Here is a 20340-nt window from a genome sequence, read left to right on the forward strand (position 1 = left end):
TATATGCATACATACATCCATATTAAGTTTACAATATATATATATGTGTGTGTGTGTGTAACAAACCAATTGTTTGGTTTTTTAATGTTTACAAGCACACCACAAAAGTAACATGTTAAGTTTACACACTCAAACAGGGTGGAATCATAGAAAAAAAAGCAAAATTATTTACCTTAATATTATAGTTCAGTTCATGGATGGTTTGGCTTCATTAAAGATTTTAAATCAGTTGCTAAGATATAAATTATTGTTTACAAGCGCAGCATAAAAACAGTATGTTAAGATTGTACCTCTCAAAGATTTCAAGGATCTATAAGCCTTTGCAGTGATTTTGTTTAACAATATCAACCCTCATACCGGAACTTGACAGATTCTGGAGGCTCCTCTTCCATAATGCCTGAATCGTAACGGGTCAAATATTCACGAACGGTTGTCCTACGATCTCCAAGGAAAGTGTGATCCAGAAAGTTGTTATAAGCTATTTCACCCAGGTTTTTTGCAGCTAAAACACTAGGAAAATGTCAGTTTAAGCCGAGAAGTTGATATGAACAAATTATGAACAGAGTTGAAAAACAGCTAATAATGATACATCCCCGTTTTTCTACCAGAAGCAAAACACTATCAGACACCAAAGTAGATGATCAACCAATTAAGAAAAGTAAACTCCATAAACTATACAATTTAGCAAAAGAAAAAGCTTACTGATTGTTTCCTACATGGATAGAAAACTACACTTATCTAATTTATTCCTAACAAGCTACGAACAGTGTGTATCACTTGAACCCATGGAGAGTACGCTACACTAACAACAAGAAAAATTAACTAAAAGATGAACGTTTCATGCTTTGATCTAAAATCTAGAATTTCTACTTTCACTATTCTTTTAAAGGTTTAAAATCTATTGTGAATAGAATAAAGTGGGATGTAATTTTTTTTCTTTCTTGTAAAAGATAATTAAGACCGATAGCATACCATTTCCCAATATTTCTAGAGCAGCATATATAGACTAAACCAAAAAGATTTTGTACATTTACAATATCATAATCAACAGAAGCATGTGATGCTGGTCCCAACTGTTATAGATATATATGATGTAGCAATGGATCTTGAAACAAATTAAACATAGCCTTATTTCTAAGTTTCGTGCTGAATTTTGCTGTTATTATATTAAAATATTTGCTTGGACAGAAGATACATTGCAAATAACTTACCAGTGTCGAAGATAGACGCGACATGGTAAGATGTCATCTCTCCATATCTTATCAATATTATGACGACCATAATGATGAAAAAGAATGTCCTTATTCCCTGATATTAGCAGAAATAAGCTAGGATTTAGTACAAATTCTTGCTTTAAAGTACCATTTTCTTTGGTCTCAACATCTAGGGTTTTCCGTATTGATTTCCATAATTATTCATGAATATTTTGGTATAACTAAGCAGGATACTTTTTAAGAGTACCTTTGCATCTCACTTGGAAAAACTCCTCATCGGTGAACCTTGAACAAAGCACCTGCAATGTAACTTCAAAACATCAATCGATAACTATAGAAAGAATGTGATATATTTATCCAATTGACATTTAACAGTAACCTAAGAGCGAGCCAGTGATGCGACTGACTACACAGTCATCAATCATCACATACCGCTGGTTTATCATAAATCTTTCCATCTAATGTTTCAGGAAAAACCTGCATCAAATACATATATCACGAAAAGTACCATCATAAATTAGTTCATCAAAGACGAGATGACGAAAAGGAACCAGACACTTACAGCAAGAAATCGAAACTCAATCTCTCTCTGTATAAACGCCGGAATCTGACAACGAAGAATAAGAAATTATTCCACTTCAAATCGAGGTTCAATTATTCTACATGAAGTTCTGTTAATGTTACCTCAGACTTCTTAATCTCAAAAACCGTAATGATGATATTTTCTTCTTCGCAAGGCTCCGAACACAAGCTGGAAATCTCCTGATATTCAGATGAATAGCACGTAATTAAACACTACAAAATTCCTTCGGTCAGAGTAGAAATTAAACTTGAAAATGGAAAGAAAAATGGAAGAGGAAGAAGAGCAACCATTAATCATACATGTAACTAACATCTTTTTTCACAGGATTTCTCTGCATCCAATCAAATATAATACAAATAATAGTAAACACTAAACAGTGTCTCAAAGAATAAGCAAACCTTTGTTTCGGGTTTAGCAATGCCGCGCTCAAAGAATATAGGAGCTACATGTCCGAAAAAACGTCTGAAGCCGTTCAATCTGGCCACTCTAAAGTTGATCAGTTCAGGAAAGGTACCTCGAGCACTCCTCACTGCATTGGCAGAGAGAGAAATTAAACACAAAAACCTCTACGCCACAAAATCAACCATCTACACTACGGAACGATCAATTTATTACTTCGATCGCACATACCAGAGAGGAGAGAACCAAAGCCAGAAACGGAAATATAATCGCTGTCGGAGAAGATGACTTCAAAATCGGACTCATCGCGCAGTTCCTTCGGTTCTGCTTCATTCAACATGGAATTCGACATTCTACAATTCGACGATGCGTTGATCGGAGATATTGGCCGGAGCCGGAACAAGAAGAAGAGTAGGCAATACAGAAAGAGAAAGAAAACACAAGCTGAAACTGAAACGTAGAGCAGATTGGTCGCGAAGCGAAGGGAAATGGCTTAGAGATGGGGAACGATGAGGGAATTGGAGAGCAAGTCGATCGTTCATTCCCCGCGAGAATTAGAAACTCAAAAAGAATGGCGTAGATGATGCGTACTCGTGGAGTGATTCCATATATACAAGAAAATTTTCAAATATTGCAAAAAAAAGAAAAAGAAAAAAACTAAAATATTTATAAAATAGACTAAAATTTCACATTCATGATATGATTATGTGTATATATATTCCCAATAAATTTAAAATACTATTTTGGTTGTAAAATTATTTAGTTTTAAACACCAAAACTTAGTGATTTTACTTTAAATAAATCAATGGGTTGAATATTTTATAAAAAATTGTTATTTAGTTACATTTTTTTTTATATATAAATTTTAGAATATATTCCTTTTATATTTCCTTAATTTACAATAATTTATCATTATTTAGCTAATTTACTCTTACTTTGGCAGTGTCTTTCAATTGGTCCTTATTGCACATGAATGTGTGTTTCTCCATGGCGATTGGTCTTTATTGTACATGAATGTGTGTCTCTTCATGGTGATTTGTTCGAAGAAGTATTCATGAATCTCCCTCTTAGTCCGTAGGCTTCTCATCAATGGTTTGCCAAACAGGCATTGGTTGCTCTCGGTTTTATGGGGTCTAAAGCTAGTTATTCCTTGTTTGTATATGGTTCTTTATGATAATTTCACAGTTCTTTCGATGTGTACGTAACAATACTATTATTACTACTACTATTATTGTTATGAGTGTTATTTGTCCAATAGATTGATAGACCTAAAGTTCTATTACATAAAAGTTTCAAGTTCAATATCGAGCTCTTGCCTCCACTAGATTGTTGCTTCATGAGTTATGTATATTTATTATTAGCTGTTTATGTTGTTTTGTGATAATCAGGTTGTGGTACACTTTGCTACAAATTCCATCTTTCATGAACATATTAATTAAAAACATTGAATTAAAAGATTTGAAAATTCAGCTTCCCAAATACCTTTTATATCCCTATCAAAATTAAGAACGTGAAAATATCAATTAAAATACTAATTTATTTACAGAAATTTAATACTATGATTATAGACAGACCGAATCATGATGATTGGGCTTTTTCATTTTTTGTGTTTTTGGGAAAAAAATTTAGGCCTAGTTCTAAAACACACCTTTCGAATTAAATTTGAATGGAACATGAAAATTTTAATAATTCTTTCCAACAAGCATTTGATATATTTTAAATGAATAAATCACTAACCTATTCATGCTAAATCGAAGGGATATTAAAATATAACAAATTTTTCTGATCAATTTAGCCTATTTCCAATACTATAAATCAGTTTCTGGGAAATATACCTTTATAACTCTGGAAAGTTTTTAAGAACATATGTGTTTAAACGGGTTTTTTTAAATGGGTTTAAACGGTAACTAAGTTATTTTTATTATTCTGTTAATAATGATCATTTTAAAAAAATATGATCTAAGATTATTTTTTAATCTAAAACATCATATAATTATGTTAAAAATTAAAAGAAAAAATACTTTAAAAACATTTTTAAAAATTTAAACATATAGCAACATTTTTAAAAATTTATAAATATAGTCAAAGTTTATCGGTGATAGACCAATACTTGCAACATGGTCTACCACATATAAACTTCTAACTTTGATAGATTTTGATATATATCTATAATTTTTTTAAATGTTGCTATATATTTAATTATTTTGAATCTAATTATTATATTTGCAACTGTTCCTATAAATAAAACTCAACGACTAAATGCACATATTCCCCCAAACTTCAGTCATTTTCCCAACAAATAATATGTTAATCGTACCTCATAAAGCTTTCAAAGGATCTACAAGTCATTGCGCTTATTTTGTTTTCCATAATGTCAACCGCCATATCGAAACTTGAGGGATTCTGGAGGCTCCTCCTCCATAATGCCTAAACCATAACCGGTCAAATATTCACGGATGGTTGTACTACGATCTCCAAGGAAAGTATGATCCAGAAAGTTGTTATAAGCTTTGTCACCCAGGTTTTTTGCAGCTAGAATACTAGAGAAAAATATCAGTTTAGATTGAGAAGTTTACATGAACAGAGTTGAGAAACAGCTTATAATGATGTCTGAATTTTCAATCAGAAGCAAAATTATTAGACGCTAAAGTAAAACAGAAACCAATTAAGAAGAAAGTAAACTCTATACGCTACAATTTAGCAAAATAGAAAATTCACTGATCTTGTTCTACATGGAAAGAGAACTACATTTGTCTACTTTATTCCTAGCAAGCTACAAATTAAATAGCGTCAATCAATTAAAATAGAGTCTACCATCAGCAGCAATAGGAAAGATCAACAACTAAAAGATAAACGTTTCAATTTACATGCTTTGATATTAACTTAGAATTTCTACTTACACTATTTGGTGCGTACACACACACACACTCTTTTAGGTGTAGGGGTGGTTGGACCTCCAACTTCAAGTGGGTGATAGCCCACTCCATACTCGGGGCTTCATTTACAATAGTTAATGTTTCCAACTATTATAACATACAGTTAACTAAAATATTTACATTTCAAAACCCTTTTTGTTACAACATTTAATGCAGTGTTTACTATTCCGTACTCATCCTCTCTTTCTCTTTATTTCCGTACTCATCCTCTAGAAAAATTTAAACTCCAAACGTAGGCTATTACGTACTATAATCCATATTAAAATAGTGCACACCTAAAAAAAAGCTACAAAATATAATAACCACTTACTACGATAACAACTCAGGCCCCAAACAGACAGTTAAAGGTTTAAAATCTATAGGGAACAGAACACAGTCGGATGTGTCAAGAGCAAAGATCAATTGCATAGCATTTCCGATCTAGAGCAACATCTATATGCTAAACCAAACAATTTTGTACATTTGCAATATCATAATCAACAGAAGCATATGATGCTGGTCCCAAGACCTTGAACCAAATTAAACAGTCTTATTTCTCAGTTTCATGTTGAATCTTGTTGCTAATGTAGCAATATATTTGCTGGAAGACACAGAAGATGCATAGCGAAATTACTTACCAGTGTCGAAGATAAACGCGACAAGGAAAGATATCATCTCTCCAGATCTTATCAATATTATGCCGACCATAATGATGAAAAAAGATGTCCTTATTCCCTGGTATTAGCAGAAATAAGCAAGCATTCAGTAAGAATTCTTACATTGAAGTAGCATTTTCTTTGGCCTCAATTCCTAGGCTTTTCTACTTATAATAGTTCATGAAAATTTCCGTATAACCAAGCAGGAAAGTTTTTGAGAGTACCTTTGCATCTCACTTGGAAAAACTCCTCATCAGTGGATCGAGAACAAAGCACCTGCGATGCAACTTTAAAACATCAATCGAACACTAATAAATTATCAGTAGCCTAAGAGTACACAATCATCAATCATCACATACCGCTGGTTTTTTATAAGCCTTTCCATGTAATGTTTCAGGAAAAACCTACATCAAATACATATATATCTCAAATGGTATCAACAGAAATTATTAGTCTTAAAGAGTTCATCAGAGACGAGATAATGGACAATACTTACTGCTAGAAATCGAAACTCAATCTCTCTTTGTATAAACGCTGGAACCTGAAACCGTTAGGCAGCATAAAGGAGAGTAAGAAAATATTCCTCTTCAAATTGAGATTCGATTATACTACATGAAGTGCTATTGATGTTACCTCAGACTTCTTAATCTCGAAAACCGTAACGATGATATTTTCTCCTTCGCAAGGTTCCGCACACAAGCTGGAAATCTCCTGATATTCACATGAATAGCACGTCGTTAGACATTGTAGCCAAATTCCTACGGTTAGAATAGAAATTAAACTTAAAAATCGAAAGAAAAATGATCTCACATCTCTTTTCACAGAAATTTTCTGTATCCAATCAGATTTATTAAAAATAAAACAGTAGACAGAGTTCGAAAGAATAAGAAAACCTTGGTTTCAGGTTTAGCAATGCCGCGCTCAAAGAATACAGGAGCTACATTTCCGAAAATGCGTCTAAAGCCGTTCAATCTCGCCACTCTAAAGTTGATCAGATCAGGAAAGGTACTTCGCGCACTCCTCTCTACATCGACAGAGAGAGAGAGAGAGAAGTCAAGCACACAGACCACAAACACCACAAAATCAACCATCAAGAATACGAAATGGTCAATTTATTACTTCAATCGCACATACCAGAAAGGAGAGAACCAAATCCACAAACGGAAATATAATCGCTGTCGGAGAAGATGGCTTCAAAATCAGACTCATCTCGCAGTTCCTTTGGTTCTGCTTCGTTCACAAGGGAATTCGACAAGACGTTGATCGGAGATATTCGCTGGAGTAGGCCGGAGCCGGAGCAAAGAGGAGAGTGTGCAATAGAGAAAGAGAAAGGGAATGGAAGCTGAAACTGACATTTAGAGGGAATTGGGATGCGATTGGAAGCGGAAAGCCCTAGAGATGGAGAAGGACGAGCGAATTGGAGAGCGAGTCGATCAGTCATTGCCCGCGATAATCAGAAACTCAAGAACAGTGGCGTCAATGTTGAATAATTTTTCTTTCTAACAATGTAGAAAACCAGTTTATTATGAAATTCTGTTAGTTTCCAAAATAGCTTTCAAAATTCGTTGGTCGCTGTGGTTGTAATAGTGATATTGTGTGATGGGTTTTTGTTTAAATATTTTGTTTTTTTATTATTCTTTGTGACCATCAAATTTTTGGATCGATAAAATTGTCACGTCATTTTTTAAGTTAAAGGATGAATTTAGAAGACATGATATTTTTCAAATTAAAATTAAAATACAAAAATTAATAAATCATGATAAAGTTCAAATAATGGATAATAATTGGATCCAAGGGCTTGCTAGACCCATGTTATCTCGTGAGAATTTTATAAATAGATAAATTTTTTTTTGTTAGAACGATAAAGATCGTATAAACTACTGAAAATCAAAACTTTCAAGTTCTAAAGATTCAAAGATTGAAGCTCGGACTAAATTTCTAAAAACTTAAAAGAGAAGAAAAACTTGTTGCAAATTATTGCACGAGAAGTGTTTAAGTTCAACAACTTGAGAACATGTTTGAAATTAACATTTAGAATAGCATAGGTACGAGACATTCCATAGACAACAATAATTGGAGGGCAGCGAAATAAAACTAAAATACAAATTTTTTTGAGATAAAAGTAGGTATTGTTTGTAATGCATCTAAATAATTTTCTTTCATAGTGTCAACCACCATATCGAAACTTGAGGGATTTTGGAGGCTCCTCTTCCATAATGCTCGAGCCATTAGTAACCAAGTATTCACGAATGGTTGTGCAACGATCTCCAAGGAAAGTGTGATCCAAAATGTTGTTATAAGCAACATCATCTACACCTTTTGCAGCTAAAATACTACCAAACATTACTTTAATTAGCTTAAAAAGATGACAAAGATACATCACAATTATTTAATAAATATAAGTGTTGAAGGGTACTTAGTAAGATTTTTCTAGAACCCTAATTTACTTAATAAAATACTCCCTTTCTCATTTTTCACTTCCTCCCTTTATGATCATCACTAATTATTCATCATCACTAATTATTGAGAATGACTTGTGAAAGTGTATCTTTTACATTTCTCTTGTATTGCATGTTTTTAACTGTGTAGAATCAATAATATCGTTTTAGATGAATTACAAGATTTAAAGTTGTTTAATTGCTACAAATATAAGGATTTAAAATCGTTTGACCATTACAAATGTAATGTCTTTTATATATAAATTAGTATTTAGTTTGGTAAAAGTTGGATTCCTTTTTCCCTTTATTTTTTATACATCTCTAATAATTTTTCTTTGAACAAGGTTTTTTATTGATTTTAACTCTTTTTTTACTAGTGCTCCTCTATCAACAGTATCGTGTTAAATTAAGCCCAGATTAGATGATTAGTAACAAGATTATGTCATAATTAATTTTAAAGCAGGGGTTATTCCACAACAAAATTTTTGATTTGTTAAAACACTTCCTCACTTTGTTACAATGGAATGTTGAAAGAATTAGGCATCAACTATTAATGGCTTTAGGAGAAGGGTTGATCCACAAACACTTTCCATTTTTCTTAATTGTTTTTATTAATTTTATTCAAAATCTTGTTCCAAATCTAAATGCAACCTCCAAATATACTAAAAGTTCACTTTTCTATATTTTTAAATATGCATGGCTTTGCATGAATAAACTATATATAAGTTCACTCTTCTATATTTTTTTTTAACTCAACTATTTTAAATTTTTGTATGTGATATGAGGACTTAGAAATTTATTTCATTGTTATATATTTGACATCATATTCAATGTACATTTGATGGATATATAGTGTAGCAAATTGTCTTATGGCACGTCCAAGAAAAAGACAATAGTATTATTGTTATGCTATAAATTATAATGTTTCATGTGTTACATTTGGACAAGTGTTTTATATGTCTTGTTTGAAAATATATTACGAAATTTTAAATGCACTCTTATTACTTTTAATTTGTTTTTACAAAGATGTTTAGATCATATTGGGTTTCTCCATCAAGATTATCACATTAACTTTGGGCATGTAAGAGTCATGTTGCAATTAATTACGCTTTCAAGATCGTGGTCATTTCATGGCATAACAATTGGTATTTTTTCGACACTCTAGTTTTACATTAATTATTAATATATCCCTAATAACAAACATTCAACAAGATTAAGCATGGTTTTACTTTTAGAAAATTAAAATATTCACTTTTAAGATTAAGAAAATGCATTTGAAAATTACTTACCAGTGTCGAAGATAGACACGACAAGGTAAGATATCATCTCTCCATATTTTATCAACGTTATGACGACCGTAATATTGAAGAAAAATGTCCTTGTTTCCTAAAATTAGTGAGTAGATTATGAATTTGCTTTTTCTTTAGATATTTCTACTTTCACTTACATAATCATTCATGTACATTCCAATTTAACTAAGCATGATAATTTGTAAGATTACCTTTGCATTTCACTTGAAAAAATTCTTCATCGGTGGATCGAGAACAAAGCACCTAAAATATAAATTTAAAACATCATTCAATTAGCAAACTGTAACTATTTAAAAAAAAACATGAATTTCATTTCATAAACTAATTAGTAATAAGAGAATTAGAACTAACCTGTCTTATATAAAAATAAGAGAATTAGAATTAACATGTCTTATATAAAAATAACGTGTTAGATCAAAATAATTGTTTGTGTCATAAAATGTCAATTTTCTTGAAAATAATTAAACAACTTCAGTGCTACTAAATTGCTTTTCCTCCATTACTGATTATCAAAATCAAATAACACGCATTTATGCACTCCATCGAAAATAAGGATTGGAATCCAGGGTTTTTTTTTTTTGTTTTCTCAAACTAGAAGAATGGGAAAATTGAGAGAGACAACAAAAATAAGAAAAAAAACAAAGCCAATAAGTCAAACAACCACTTTTTAAACAATTAAAACAAAAAACGTTTTTCATTATTGGAATATAAGTAATCAATTTTCTAAAAGAAACTAAAATAAAAAATGAGTTTTAGATTTAATCAAATAAAGTATTCTTTCTAGAATGGAATTAAAGAAAAAAAGGAAACATTTTTAGATTTAAATTTAGATGTGTGAGTTATTTTGGACAAAAATTAACGCTAACCGTTATATTATAAAGTTTTTGGATATTTTTAATTAAAGAATAATAGAGAACATATAATTTTTTTAAAAAAAACATATTTCTAATTTGAAGTAAAAAAAATTTATTACAATGACCTTAATCAAAAGACACATTAACTAAATCCTTCTAATCTAAAACAGTCTCTTTTGAAAACTGAAAAACTACTTAAACGTGATGTATTAAAAAAGAGAATATTCTTTTGTAAATTTAAATGTTTTTGGGAATTAAAGAAATAAATTTGATGTATAAAAAGTAAATAAAAGTAACTATTCTTTTATAAATTCAAAAGTTTTTTAATTGAAATTTAAATGTTATTTTGGAATTAAAGAGATTTAAATGTGATGATATAACTTCAATAATCACATACCGCTGGTTTATGATATAGCTTTCCATCTAATGTTTCAGGAAGAACCTACATCAAATACAATTATATATATACATATAAATATTCATAAGAAATTATTGATGATAAAGAGTTCATGAGAGATATGGTAATCTTACCGTTAGAAATCGAAACGCAAACTCTCTCTCTATAAACGCTGGAATCTGCAAACACGAGATATAGAAAATTATTCATGATATTCAAAATCAAGATCAGTTCTGTTTTAATGTTACCTCAAATTTCTTAATCTCGAAAACCGTAATGATGATAGTTTCTCCTTCACAAGGCTCTGCAAATACACTTGAAATCTCCTAATATTTGAGACGCATAGTCAAGTTCCTTTGGTTAGAAGAGAAATCAAAGAATGATAATGGAAGAGGAACAAGCGAAACGATCTCAGTTCATAAAATCTCTCAGTATCCAAAGTTGAATGTAGTACAAATAGAACAGTAAGAACAAAGTCTCAATTTAAGAATAGGAAAACGACCTTGGTTTCAGGTTTAGCAATGTCGTGCTCAAAGAAAATAGGAGCAATAACTCCGAAAACGCGTCTGAAATTGTTCAATCTCGCAATTCTAAAGTTGATCAATTCAGGAAAAGTACTTCGTGCACTCCTTTCTGAATCGAAATCAAACTCACAAAATTGTTCACAAAGTCATAACACGAAATCAACCATCCATGAATTTAAAATTACTTCAATCGTACATACATACCGGAGAGGAGAGATCCATAGCCACAAACGGAAATGTAATCGCTGTCGGAGAAGATTGCTTCAAAATCGGACTCATCTCGCAGTTCATTCGGTTCTGCTTCACTCAAAATCAGGCTCATCTCGCAATTTTTTCGGATGGGAAGGGAAATGGGTTGGAGAGAGAGAAGGATGAGCCAATTGGAGAGTGAGTCGATATGTCACTGCTCGACCGAATCAGAAGCTCAAACAATGGCTTTAAACAGCCAATGGGTAATAAGATAATAAAAATTAATAAAAGTAAGCAATTATTGCTCAGAATATATTATTATTATATTATATATCCCATAATAATCTCTTAATACATCTTTTTTCAAAGTAAATAAATAAAAGAAGAGAAAAATCGGTTGATGTTTCATTTTTGTCACTATACTTTATTAAAATTTAGTTCATAATAAATATTAGTTTATTTTATTATTCAATCCTTTTTTTGTGGTATCTATAATATTTTTATTATAAATTTTAAAAGTATATTTACCTTGTGAATGAAAATTGTTTTACAACTTCAAAATCAAATAATTGTGGACAATGGAAGATATAAGGACTAAAATTATAAACTATTTGTGTAAAGTAGAGGGTTAAAATGATACTTTTAATATATATATATATATAAATAAAGTAATTAAAAATAGTCTATGGCATAATAATTACATAAATAATAAAATAAAGTTTAATAATTGATGATTTTCGGTCTTTAAATCAAAAGGTTCTCTACCGTTGTCTGCACGTGTGCAATTGCCGTGAGTTGTAATATTTAAATGGCCAATAAGTGATAGGATAATAAAAAATAGAATTTAAATAGAATAATAAAATAAATAATGAGAAATAATAGAAAAATAATATTTGTAATATATGAAATGAGCAATGGATGATAGGATAATAAAAAAATAGTATTTTAATAAAATAATAAAATAAGTAACGATAAATCATTTTATTTTATTTTTAAAACAATAAAATTGTGTGAGACATTGGAATGCTCAACACTTTAACATGGCCGTTGAAGTATTATGCTCTTTATATCACCATTGTTGTAGATCTTTAAGTGTTAATGCTTTTACTATAACCGACGAAAATACATTATCTTACTAAACTCTCTCAAAAGTTATTCTCTTGTTTTAATTTTCGAGCAAAGTCTTCACGAGTGTTTAGTATTTTGATCGAGACGGTGCAACTTCAATCAAGTATTTTGGTTATTTTATTTTGGAAGGAGTGTGACAATACCAAAAAATGTTTCCACTTCAAGTAGAGTTGCGAAGCATTCTAAATAGAGCACAATCCACAAATAAACCTTGGGTTGAGCAAGAAATTTTGGCAAATTAAATCTTGCCACATCATCACAATAAATATTTGATAATTATATTTTTATTGAATTTTGATAATTAAGTTTACTCAATTCAACCAAATTCAAGTCCAATAAGCAGATTAGCCAAGTCGAAGCAGATAGGCCCAAGCCCAATAAGGTAAATGGGCCCAAGCCTAAGTCCAAGCCCAATAAGGTAAATGAGCCTAAACTCAAGCCCAAACCCAATAAGTAAATGGGCCTAAGCCCACATAATTTCTCTATAAATATAGACATTTGCTATTCATTTGAGGGGGTCTTTTGTTGAAGGAAGAATTTAAGCTATGAAGTATTGAAGCTTTGAAGAATTGGAAATTCAAACTTCTATAAACTTCTTATCGACTTCGAGATCATCATCTTCTGAAAGATTGAAGACTTGGAAGATCAAACTTTTCTTGAATTCTAAAATACCGAAGTTCAAATCGACTTGCAACTACAACATCATGAAAACCGAAGATCAAGAAGTTCTAAGATTTAACTTGTATTCGAGAGAAAGCATCAAATGAGTAAATACTAGAGATACATCATCAAATGAGTAAATACTAGAGATTGTATCTGCTATATTCATCAACATACAAAGTTCAATTCCACGAAATACATTTGTTCGAAATCTCGTGTGGGACAATCTCTACCTTTCATCTCTTTCTCTTTTGAAGAACATCTAAATAAATCATGACATCCAAAGTCAATACTTCCACAATTATCCAAGCCATTTGAGGTTAAGGGAGGCTCAATCATATGAGGAAATGTCATCCTTTGAGGTTACAAAGAACATTTGGGAACAATTGTCCAAGCCACCAAAAAGTGGAATTATAATCAAAGAAAATCTTGTGATTGACGAACAAATTTCTTTATGTGAACGCTCGAATGAGGAGATGCCTTATCCAAATATAATGTCAGTTATGGTGACTGACGTGGATACAAGTGAAGATAGAATGACTGGACTTGAAAAGAAGATCGACATGCTCATAAAGGCCGTTGAAGAAAAGGATAATGAGATTGCATCTCTCAAGAATCACATCGAACGTCGTGATGCTGCTGAATCAAGCCATACACATATTATAAAAAATACTGACAAAGGGAAGACATTGCAAGAAAGTCAACCACAAAATTTGACCTCAATTGCATCGTTATCAATTCAACAGTTGCAAGAGATGATTGCAAATACCATTAAAACTCAATATGGTGGACCTGCTCAAACTCTCTCTTTGTATTCTAAACCATATAAGAAGAGAATCGACAATCTCAGAATGCCGAATAATGGATACCAACCACCCAAGTTCCAACAGTTTGATGGAAAGGGTAACCCAAGACAACATGTTGCTCACTTCATTGAAACATGTGAAACTTTTGGTACAAGAGGAGATTTGTTGGTAAAATAGTTTGTTCGAACACTGAAAGGAAACACCTTCGACTGGTACATCGACCTGGAACATGAATTCATTGATAGTTGGGAGCAGCTTGAGGAGGACTTTCTCAATCGCTTTTACAGCACCCGACATATTATCAGCATGATGAAGTTGACAAATACCAAACAACGGAAAGGGGAGCCAGTCATCAACTACATAAATCGATGGAGAGCTCTAAGCCTAGATTGCAAAGACAGACTCACAGAAATGTCTGCAGTTGAGATGTGCACCTAAGGCATGCATTGGGAATTTCTCTATATTTTGAAGGGGATAAAACCACGCACGGTTGAAGAGTTGGCGACTCGTGCCCATGATATGGAACTAAGTATCATACACAGAGGAACAAAAGATTTTTTGGTTCCAAAAATGAAGAGTGACAAGAATGAAATTGACGACACTAAAATGATTGCAAATAGTGTCATAAATGAGTCTATGGTTGTTCATGCAACCTATTTGAAATCTTTCTCTAAAAGAAAAGAAACAAAAATTGAAGGAAAGCATGATCACGAGGAAAAGCGACGCCCGACTCTTAAAGAAAGACAAGAAAATTTTATCTATTTCCTGACCTTGATGTTGCAGACATGTTAAAATAGCTGCTAGAGAAGCAACTTATTCAACTGCCAGAATGAAAACGACCGGAACAAGCAGGAAAAGTAAATGATCCTAAATACTGTAAGTATCATCGGGTCATTAGTCACCTTGTTGGAAAGTGTTTCGTGTTAAAAGAGTTGATTATAAAGTTAGCTCGTGAAAAGAAGATCAAGTTGGATATTGAGGAATCAGCTGAGATCAATCATGTTGCGGTCGATATGACTTCAAGTGTTCCATCATCAACACAACTTTATGATCAAAGGAAAAACTTAATTCAATTTGGGACTTTCGAACCTATAGTTGTCCAATTCCAACAAAGGATCGTGACGAAAATGTCCCAAAACAGAGAAAATTCTGTTGAAGATGATGACGAAGGAAGGATAGTTGTGACTCGTCGAAAAGGAAAACAATCAAATTCCATTCAAAAGGAGTCGTCGTTCTGTCAAAAGCATGCAAAAGGAAACATCTCCCATAAAAAGAAGGGAAAAAGAAACAAAAAAGATGAGGACTTCTTTCGGTCTTTTCTCTCGATAACTTTGAGAGAATTCCTCCCAAGAATCTTCCTTGATGTTCATCCCAAGGAAGTATTATAAGTCACTGCATGTCATGTTGTCAGTATAACAGAAGTCGACAACAATTATGCATCTTCTAAAGAAATTGACAATTCGAACGAAATTAAGCAAAGGACTTCTGTCTTTGATCGTATCAAGCCTCCAACTACTCGATATTTAGTCTTTCAAAGATTGAGTTTGGCCACGAAAGAAGAAGAAAATCAATGTCCAATGTCTACTTTCACTCGAACTTCAGCTTTCAAAAGGCTAAGTATCTCCACATTGAAGAAAGATCAACCTTCAACATCTGTTTTTGATCGACTAAATATGACAAGCGATCAACATGAAAAAGAGATTAAAACTTTAAAGGTAAAATCACTTGAAGGAAACAATGGCGAGAAGATACGTAGTTGTGTCTCATCACATATAAAGAGGAAGTTATCTGTTGACATAAACACAGAAGGAACCTTGATCGTGAAGCCAAGACTTATGATATTCACAAATTCTACAAATGAAGAAGGTGAACAAATATTTGATGAAAATATAAGTTGTTAAATATGCGAAGCTCCTTATCGCAAGAGCCTAAACTGCATGATGCTCCTAGTCCAAGAGAGCTTAAAAGGTTAATGACAAAAAAAAAAAAAAAAACAAAAAACAAAAAATCAGTTGAACTACGTTATGACTTGATCCCTATGTTATAAAAAGGGTACGTATGCAGCTTAAAGATTACTTTAAGTTCAGTCGCACGAAAGAAAAAATATTATATTTCATCGTGATAGTGTAATCTCAATAGAAAATGAAGTTCATGAGCAGTTACAATAGAAAAGAAAGTGAGCAAAGTCAAATTAGCTAGCTCTATCTTTTCTCCCAAATGTTGTGGTTGAGATCATCTTCTTCGACGTGTTGCAACCAAGAGGATCTTCGTCTTCTTCGACGTATTGCAGCGAGAGGATCTTGGTCTTCTTCGACGTGTTGCAGTCAAGAGGATCTTCATCATCTTCATCTTCTCACAAGTATTGCAGTTGAGAGGATTCATCTTCATTCTCACATATGTTGCAGCTAAGAGGATTCATCTTCATCTTCTTCGATGTGTTGCAGCTGAGAGGATTCATCTTCAACTTCTTCGATGTGTTGCAGCTGAGATGATTCATTTTCATCTTCTTCGATGTGTTGCAGCAACTGTCATTATCTTCATCTTCGAACAGGTGTTGCGGCAGCTGTCATCATCTGCATCTTCTTCGAGGAGAGGATTCATCTTCATCTTCTTCAATGTGTTGCAGCTGAGAGGATTCATCTTCAACTTCTTCGATGTGTTGCAGCTGAGATGATTCATCTTCATCTTCTTCGATGTATTGCAGCAACTGTCATTATCTTCATCTTCGAACAGGTGTTGCGGCAGCTGTCATCATCTGCATTTTCTTCGAGGAGATGATTCATCTTCATCTTCTTCGATGTGTTGCAGCTGAGAGGATTCATCTTCATCTTCTTCGATGTGTTGCAGCTGAGAGGATTTTGATAGAACTAAGTCATGCACAGCGGAAAAAGAATCGAATTTCTACCCTAATTGCCACAATTAACATGTAACCATAAACTAATCAAATTAGGGTTTTAAGAAATATTACCTTTGAAGCTTTCAAAAGGTTTGATATCTTCTTACCAATTCTAACGGAGACCATCACTAGTACTCAACTGCTATCCTCTAGACAAAGAACCGGGTTGTAGGACCCAATTTTGGTGTAGAAAGTAATGGAGATAAAATGGGATTGGAAGGTTTTTTCTTTTCTTTTGTTGAGATGATGAAAATGATAAAAGATGTAAAAGTTCTTCAACATTTGAAAACACCTCGATTTATAAACTAATTACATGAAAAAATGCATGCAATTCATTTGTCAAATCTCAACACCTAATGTTCCACTAACAATTAGTGGAACTTAGTGGGCTAGGTGTCTATATCTCATATGGCCACATATCCCACTAAGAGTTAGTGGGATGGTCATTAGATATTTCTAGTCAAAAGTCAACATTTGACTTTTCTTAGTCAAAAGTCAATATTTTGACTTTTTACCATTTTGTCCGTCTTGACTAATTCCAACCTCCCGAGCATGAATCCGCATTCATTTTTCCAAAATTCAAATCACATTTGAATATAAGGCCGGTCAAAGCTTGACTTCAAAGTCAAAAGTCAACATTTTGACTTTTTACTATTTTTGACCAATTCCATCAATTCCGAGCTTCTTAGTATGAATCCGCATTCATACTTATAGTATGTAAAACATAAAGCTCTATTTCTAATTAGAAGACCGACAACTATATCATTATATTTGTCGGTTTCCCTTTCTTCTCCCAATTCGAACAATTCGACTTATTTCATCACACTGTTCTAAGTTTAATCCATATGAGCTAGCAGAGGAACCTAATGGACCTATAGGTCATGGACTCCAACGATTCAAGATTAACTAGCTAAACTCTTTTAAACCGAGTTAATCAACATTCGTTAACTAACGGGTCATTCCACTAAAGTCCCGTAGTTGCACTTCCCTCACTATAGATATATTTGTGTCCATTTGATAAAACCATAATCAGTAAGTTAATCCTTCACAGGTTGCTCGTAACCTTGGCTGGATCAAAATACTGTTTTACCCCCAAGATTACATCTTGCTCTTTAAGTCCCACTAATCCACTATTGAACAATTGGTTTAAGGTTCAACCTATAAACTTAATCCCTCTCGGACCAATGAGAGGGTGGGGCCCCTTGTTCAAGACTTGGATTCAGTGCTTAAGAGAACAACCTATCTACTAACCCTAAAGCAGGTAGGAGTGAATTTCATCTTGTACCCTACGTTCCCAGCTATCCACCCGATCTTACCCTTGAAATGGGAGGCTTATTGGGCCAACGCTGATGAGCTGCCCTCACCTATGCAGATCTAAGGATAATCTCGTGTGAACAGGAGTTTATAGTTAACTCAGGTTTAAGACTAAATTACCTAGGTCATCAATAATTGAGATAGTCAATTTTAAACAGTAAACGGTGTTATAACGTAAAAAGGAATAATTCATGGTTCAGTCTTATGTAAACATTTTACATAGGATGCCCCCACTTTCATGTCTCTACATGAACGATTAGGATCACCTCGTTTGTACTACAAAGTGGGCCGCATCCATAGTTTCTCTAAATAAGGCGCCCAACCTTTATTTCATATACTATAGACTATTTAGACTATATACTCGAACTTGATCCACGTTTATGTTTACACATAAAGTTCAAGTTTATTCAAAAATAGCCTTGGAACTTGATTTATTGGATTTAAGATTATAATATTTAATTTCTCAATAACAACTTTATTGAACATAATATGATTTACAAACTACAAGTTTTAGGACAAAAAATTCCAACAGATTCATCTTCATCTTCTTCGATGTGTTGCAGCTGAGAGGATTCATCTTCATCTTCTTCGATGTGTTGCAACAACTGTCATTATCTTCATCTTCGAACAGGTGTTGTGGCAGCTGTCATCATCTTCATCTTCGAACAGGTGTTGCGGCAGCTGTCATCATCTGCATCTTCGAAGAGGAGAGGATTCATCTTCATCTTCTTCGACGTGTTGCAACAGCTGTCATCATCTTCATCTTCGAACAGGTGTTGCGACAGCTGTCATCATCTTCATCTTCGAACAGGTGTTGCGGCAGCTGTCATCATCTGCATCTTCGAAGAGGAGAGGATTCATCTTCATCTTCTTCGACGTGTTGCAACAGTTGTCATCATCTTCATCTTCGAACAGGTGTTGCGACAGCTGTCATCATCTTCATCTTCGAACAGATGTTGCAGCAGCTGTCATCATTTTCATCTTTGAACAGGTGTTGCGGCAGCCGTCATCATCTGCATCTCCGACGTGCTGCTGTAGCAGTCATCATCTGCATCTCCGACGTGCAATAGCGGTCATCATCTGCATCTCCGACGTACAATAGCGGTCATCATCTGCATCTCCGACGTGCAATAGCGGTCATCATCTGCATCTCCGACGTGCAACAGTGATGAGAAACAAAGGAATGATTTTTGCTCTCAACTTTGTTCTCTATTTATAGGGTAAAAAATGTATCCATCTCCAACTTTTCTTCTTATTTCTCACTCACAAACAGTTAAAATTGAGTTAGGAGTTAGAGATTTTTTTTTTCTTTTTTAATCTTTTTATTTATTTAAAAATAAAATAAATTAACTTTTTTAAAAAACTTTTAAATTTTTTTTTCTCTAATTAAATCGAGGATTGAAAAAACAAATTGAAGAAAAAAAAGATCTAAATCATTTTGTTTTTCTTCAATTGAAAAAAAAAATATTTCTCCCAAGTCATAAATTCATTTCAATTCAAATTAAAAAAAATGGCAAAGTTTTCAAATTTTAAAGATAACTCCATAAGTTTTTGCTAAAAATTCAAATTAAATAATTAAAAAAATCAAAACTTTGACTTAAATTCACGTTTTGATGAACGGGCAATATTCCAATTCTATCCTTTCTTTTTAAGCCTCAATTATCTCAATACATTCATTGGTAAAAAAAAAAAATCTGTTGACCATATTTTAAATGATTTATATATATATATATAAACTGTGAATTGAATTCAAAATTCACCAAACTTCATATAACATGTCCAAATGCATAATATGATTAATTTGTCATATTAACTGAAACCAAAGTCAAGAACAAATCACATATATTTTTTGTTTCAGCTTATCGTTTTCGAGACTCACCCACCCATACACGTGCACTAATCTCGAAAGGGACATTTGTTGAGCAAGAAATTTTAGCCAATTAAACCCTGCCACATCATCACAACAAATATTTGATAATTATATTTTTATTGAATATTGATAATTAAGTTTACTCAATCCAACCTAATTCAAGTCCAATGAGCAAATTAGCCAAGTC

At 32.7% G+C, this 20340-nt stretch overlaps 3 protein-coding genes across 7 annotated transcripts; all 3 read right to left on the reverse strand.

The window, feature by feature from the left end:
- LOC101211120 lies at positions 1 to 2925 on the reverse strand. Of its 3 annotated transcripts, none has more exons than XM_011658978.2 (8): positions 2428 to 2925; positions 2196 to 2326; positions 1899 to 1976; positions 1777 to 1821; positions 1647 to 1691; positions 1462 to 1513; positions 1212 to 1308; positions 1 to 502 (listed from the first exon to the last, which is right to left on the reverse strand). In XM_011658978.2, exons 1-8 carry the CDS (start codon positions 2546 to 2548, stop codon positions 484 to 486), a joined length of 588 nt encoding a protein of 195 aa, XP_011657280.1. In that variant the 5' UTR covers positions 2549 to 2925; the 3' UTR covers positions 1 to 483. The 3 variants fall into 3 exon arrangements, with proteins under 3 accessions (XP_011657280.1, XP_004150087.1, XP_031742775.1); XM_004150039.3 differs by having other exon boundaries at positions 1 to 510; positions 2428 to 2911; XM_031886915.1 differs by lacking the exon at positions 1647 to 1691 and having other exon boundaries at positions 1 to 510; positions 2428 to 2913.
- A 1509-nt stretch (positions 2926 to 4434) lies between these two features.
- Positions 4435 to 7333, reverse strand: LOC101211371. The gene is made up of 8 exons (XM_004150040.3): positions 6902 to 7333; positions 6661 to 6791; positions 6401 to 6478; positions 6264 to 6308; positions 6127 to 6171; positions 5992 to 6043; positions 5750 to 5846; positions 4435 to 4736 (listed from the first exon to the last, which is right to left on the reverse strand). The coding sequence occupies exons 1-8, from the start codon at positions 7206 to 7208 to the stop codon at positions 4571 to 4573; spliced, it is 921 nt and encodes a 306-aa protein (XP_004150088.1). The 5' UTR covers positions 7209 to 7333; the 3' UTR covers positions 4435 to 4570.
- Positions 7334 to 7713: 380 nt separating this feature from the next.
- LOC101211619 lies at positions 7714 to 11729 on the reverse strand. 3 transcript variants are annotated; one of them, XM_004150041.3, is made up of 8 exons: positions 11495 to 11729; positions 11269 to 11399; positions 11015 to 11092; positions 10901 to 10945; positions 10767 to 10811; positions 9707 to 9758; positions 9495 to 9591; positions 7714 to 8100 (listed from the first exon to the last, which is right to left on the reverse strand). In XM_004150041.3, the coding sequence occupies exons 1-8, from the start codon at positions 11610 to 11612 to the stop codon at positions 7935 to 7937; spliced, it is 732 nt and encodes a 243-aa protein (XP_004150089.1). In that variant the 5' UTR covers positions 11613 to 11729; the 3' UTR covers positions 7714 to 7934. The 3 variants fall into 3 exon arrangements, with proteins under 3 accessions (XP_004150089.1, XP_031742582.1, XP_011657281.1); XM_011658979.2 differs by having other exon boundaries at positions 7934 to 8092; XM_031886722.1 differs by lacking the exon at positions 9495 to 9591 and having other exon boundaries at positions 7714 to 8092.
- Positions 11730 to 20340: the final 8611 nt, after the last annotated feature.

This window comes from Cucumis sativus, chromosome 6 (assembly GCF_000004075.3).
Source record: "Cucumis sativus cultivar 9930 chromosome 6, Cucumber_9930_V3, whole genome shotgun sequence".
In the NCBI taxonomy this organism is placed as follows: Eukaryota; Viridiplantae; Streptophyta; class Magnoliopsida; order Cucurbitales; family Cucurbitaceae; genus Cucumis; species Cucumis sativus.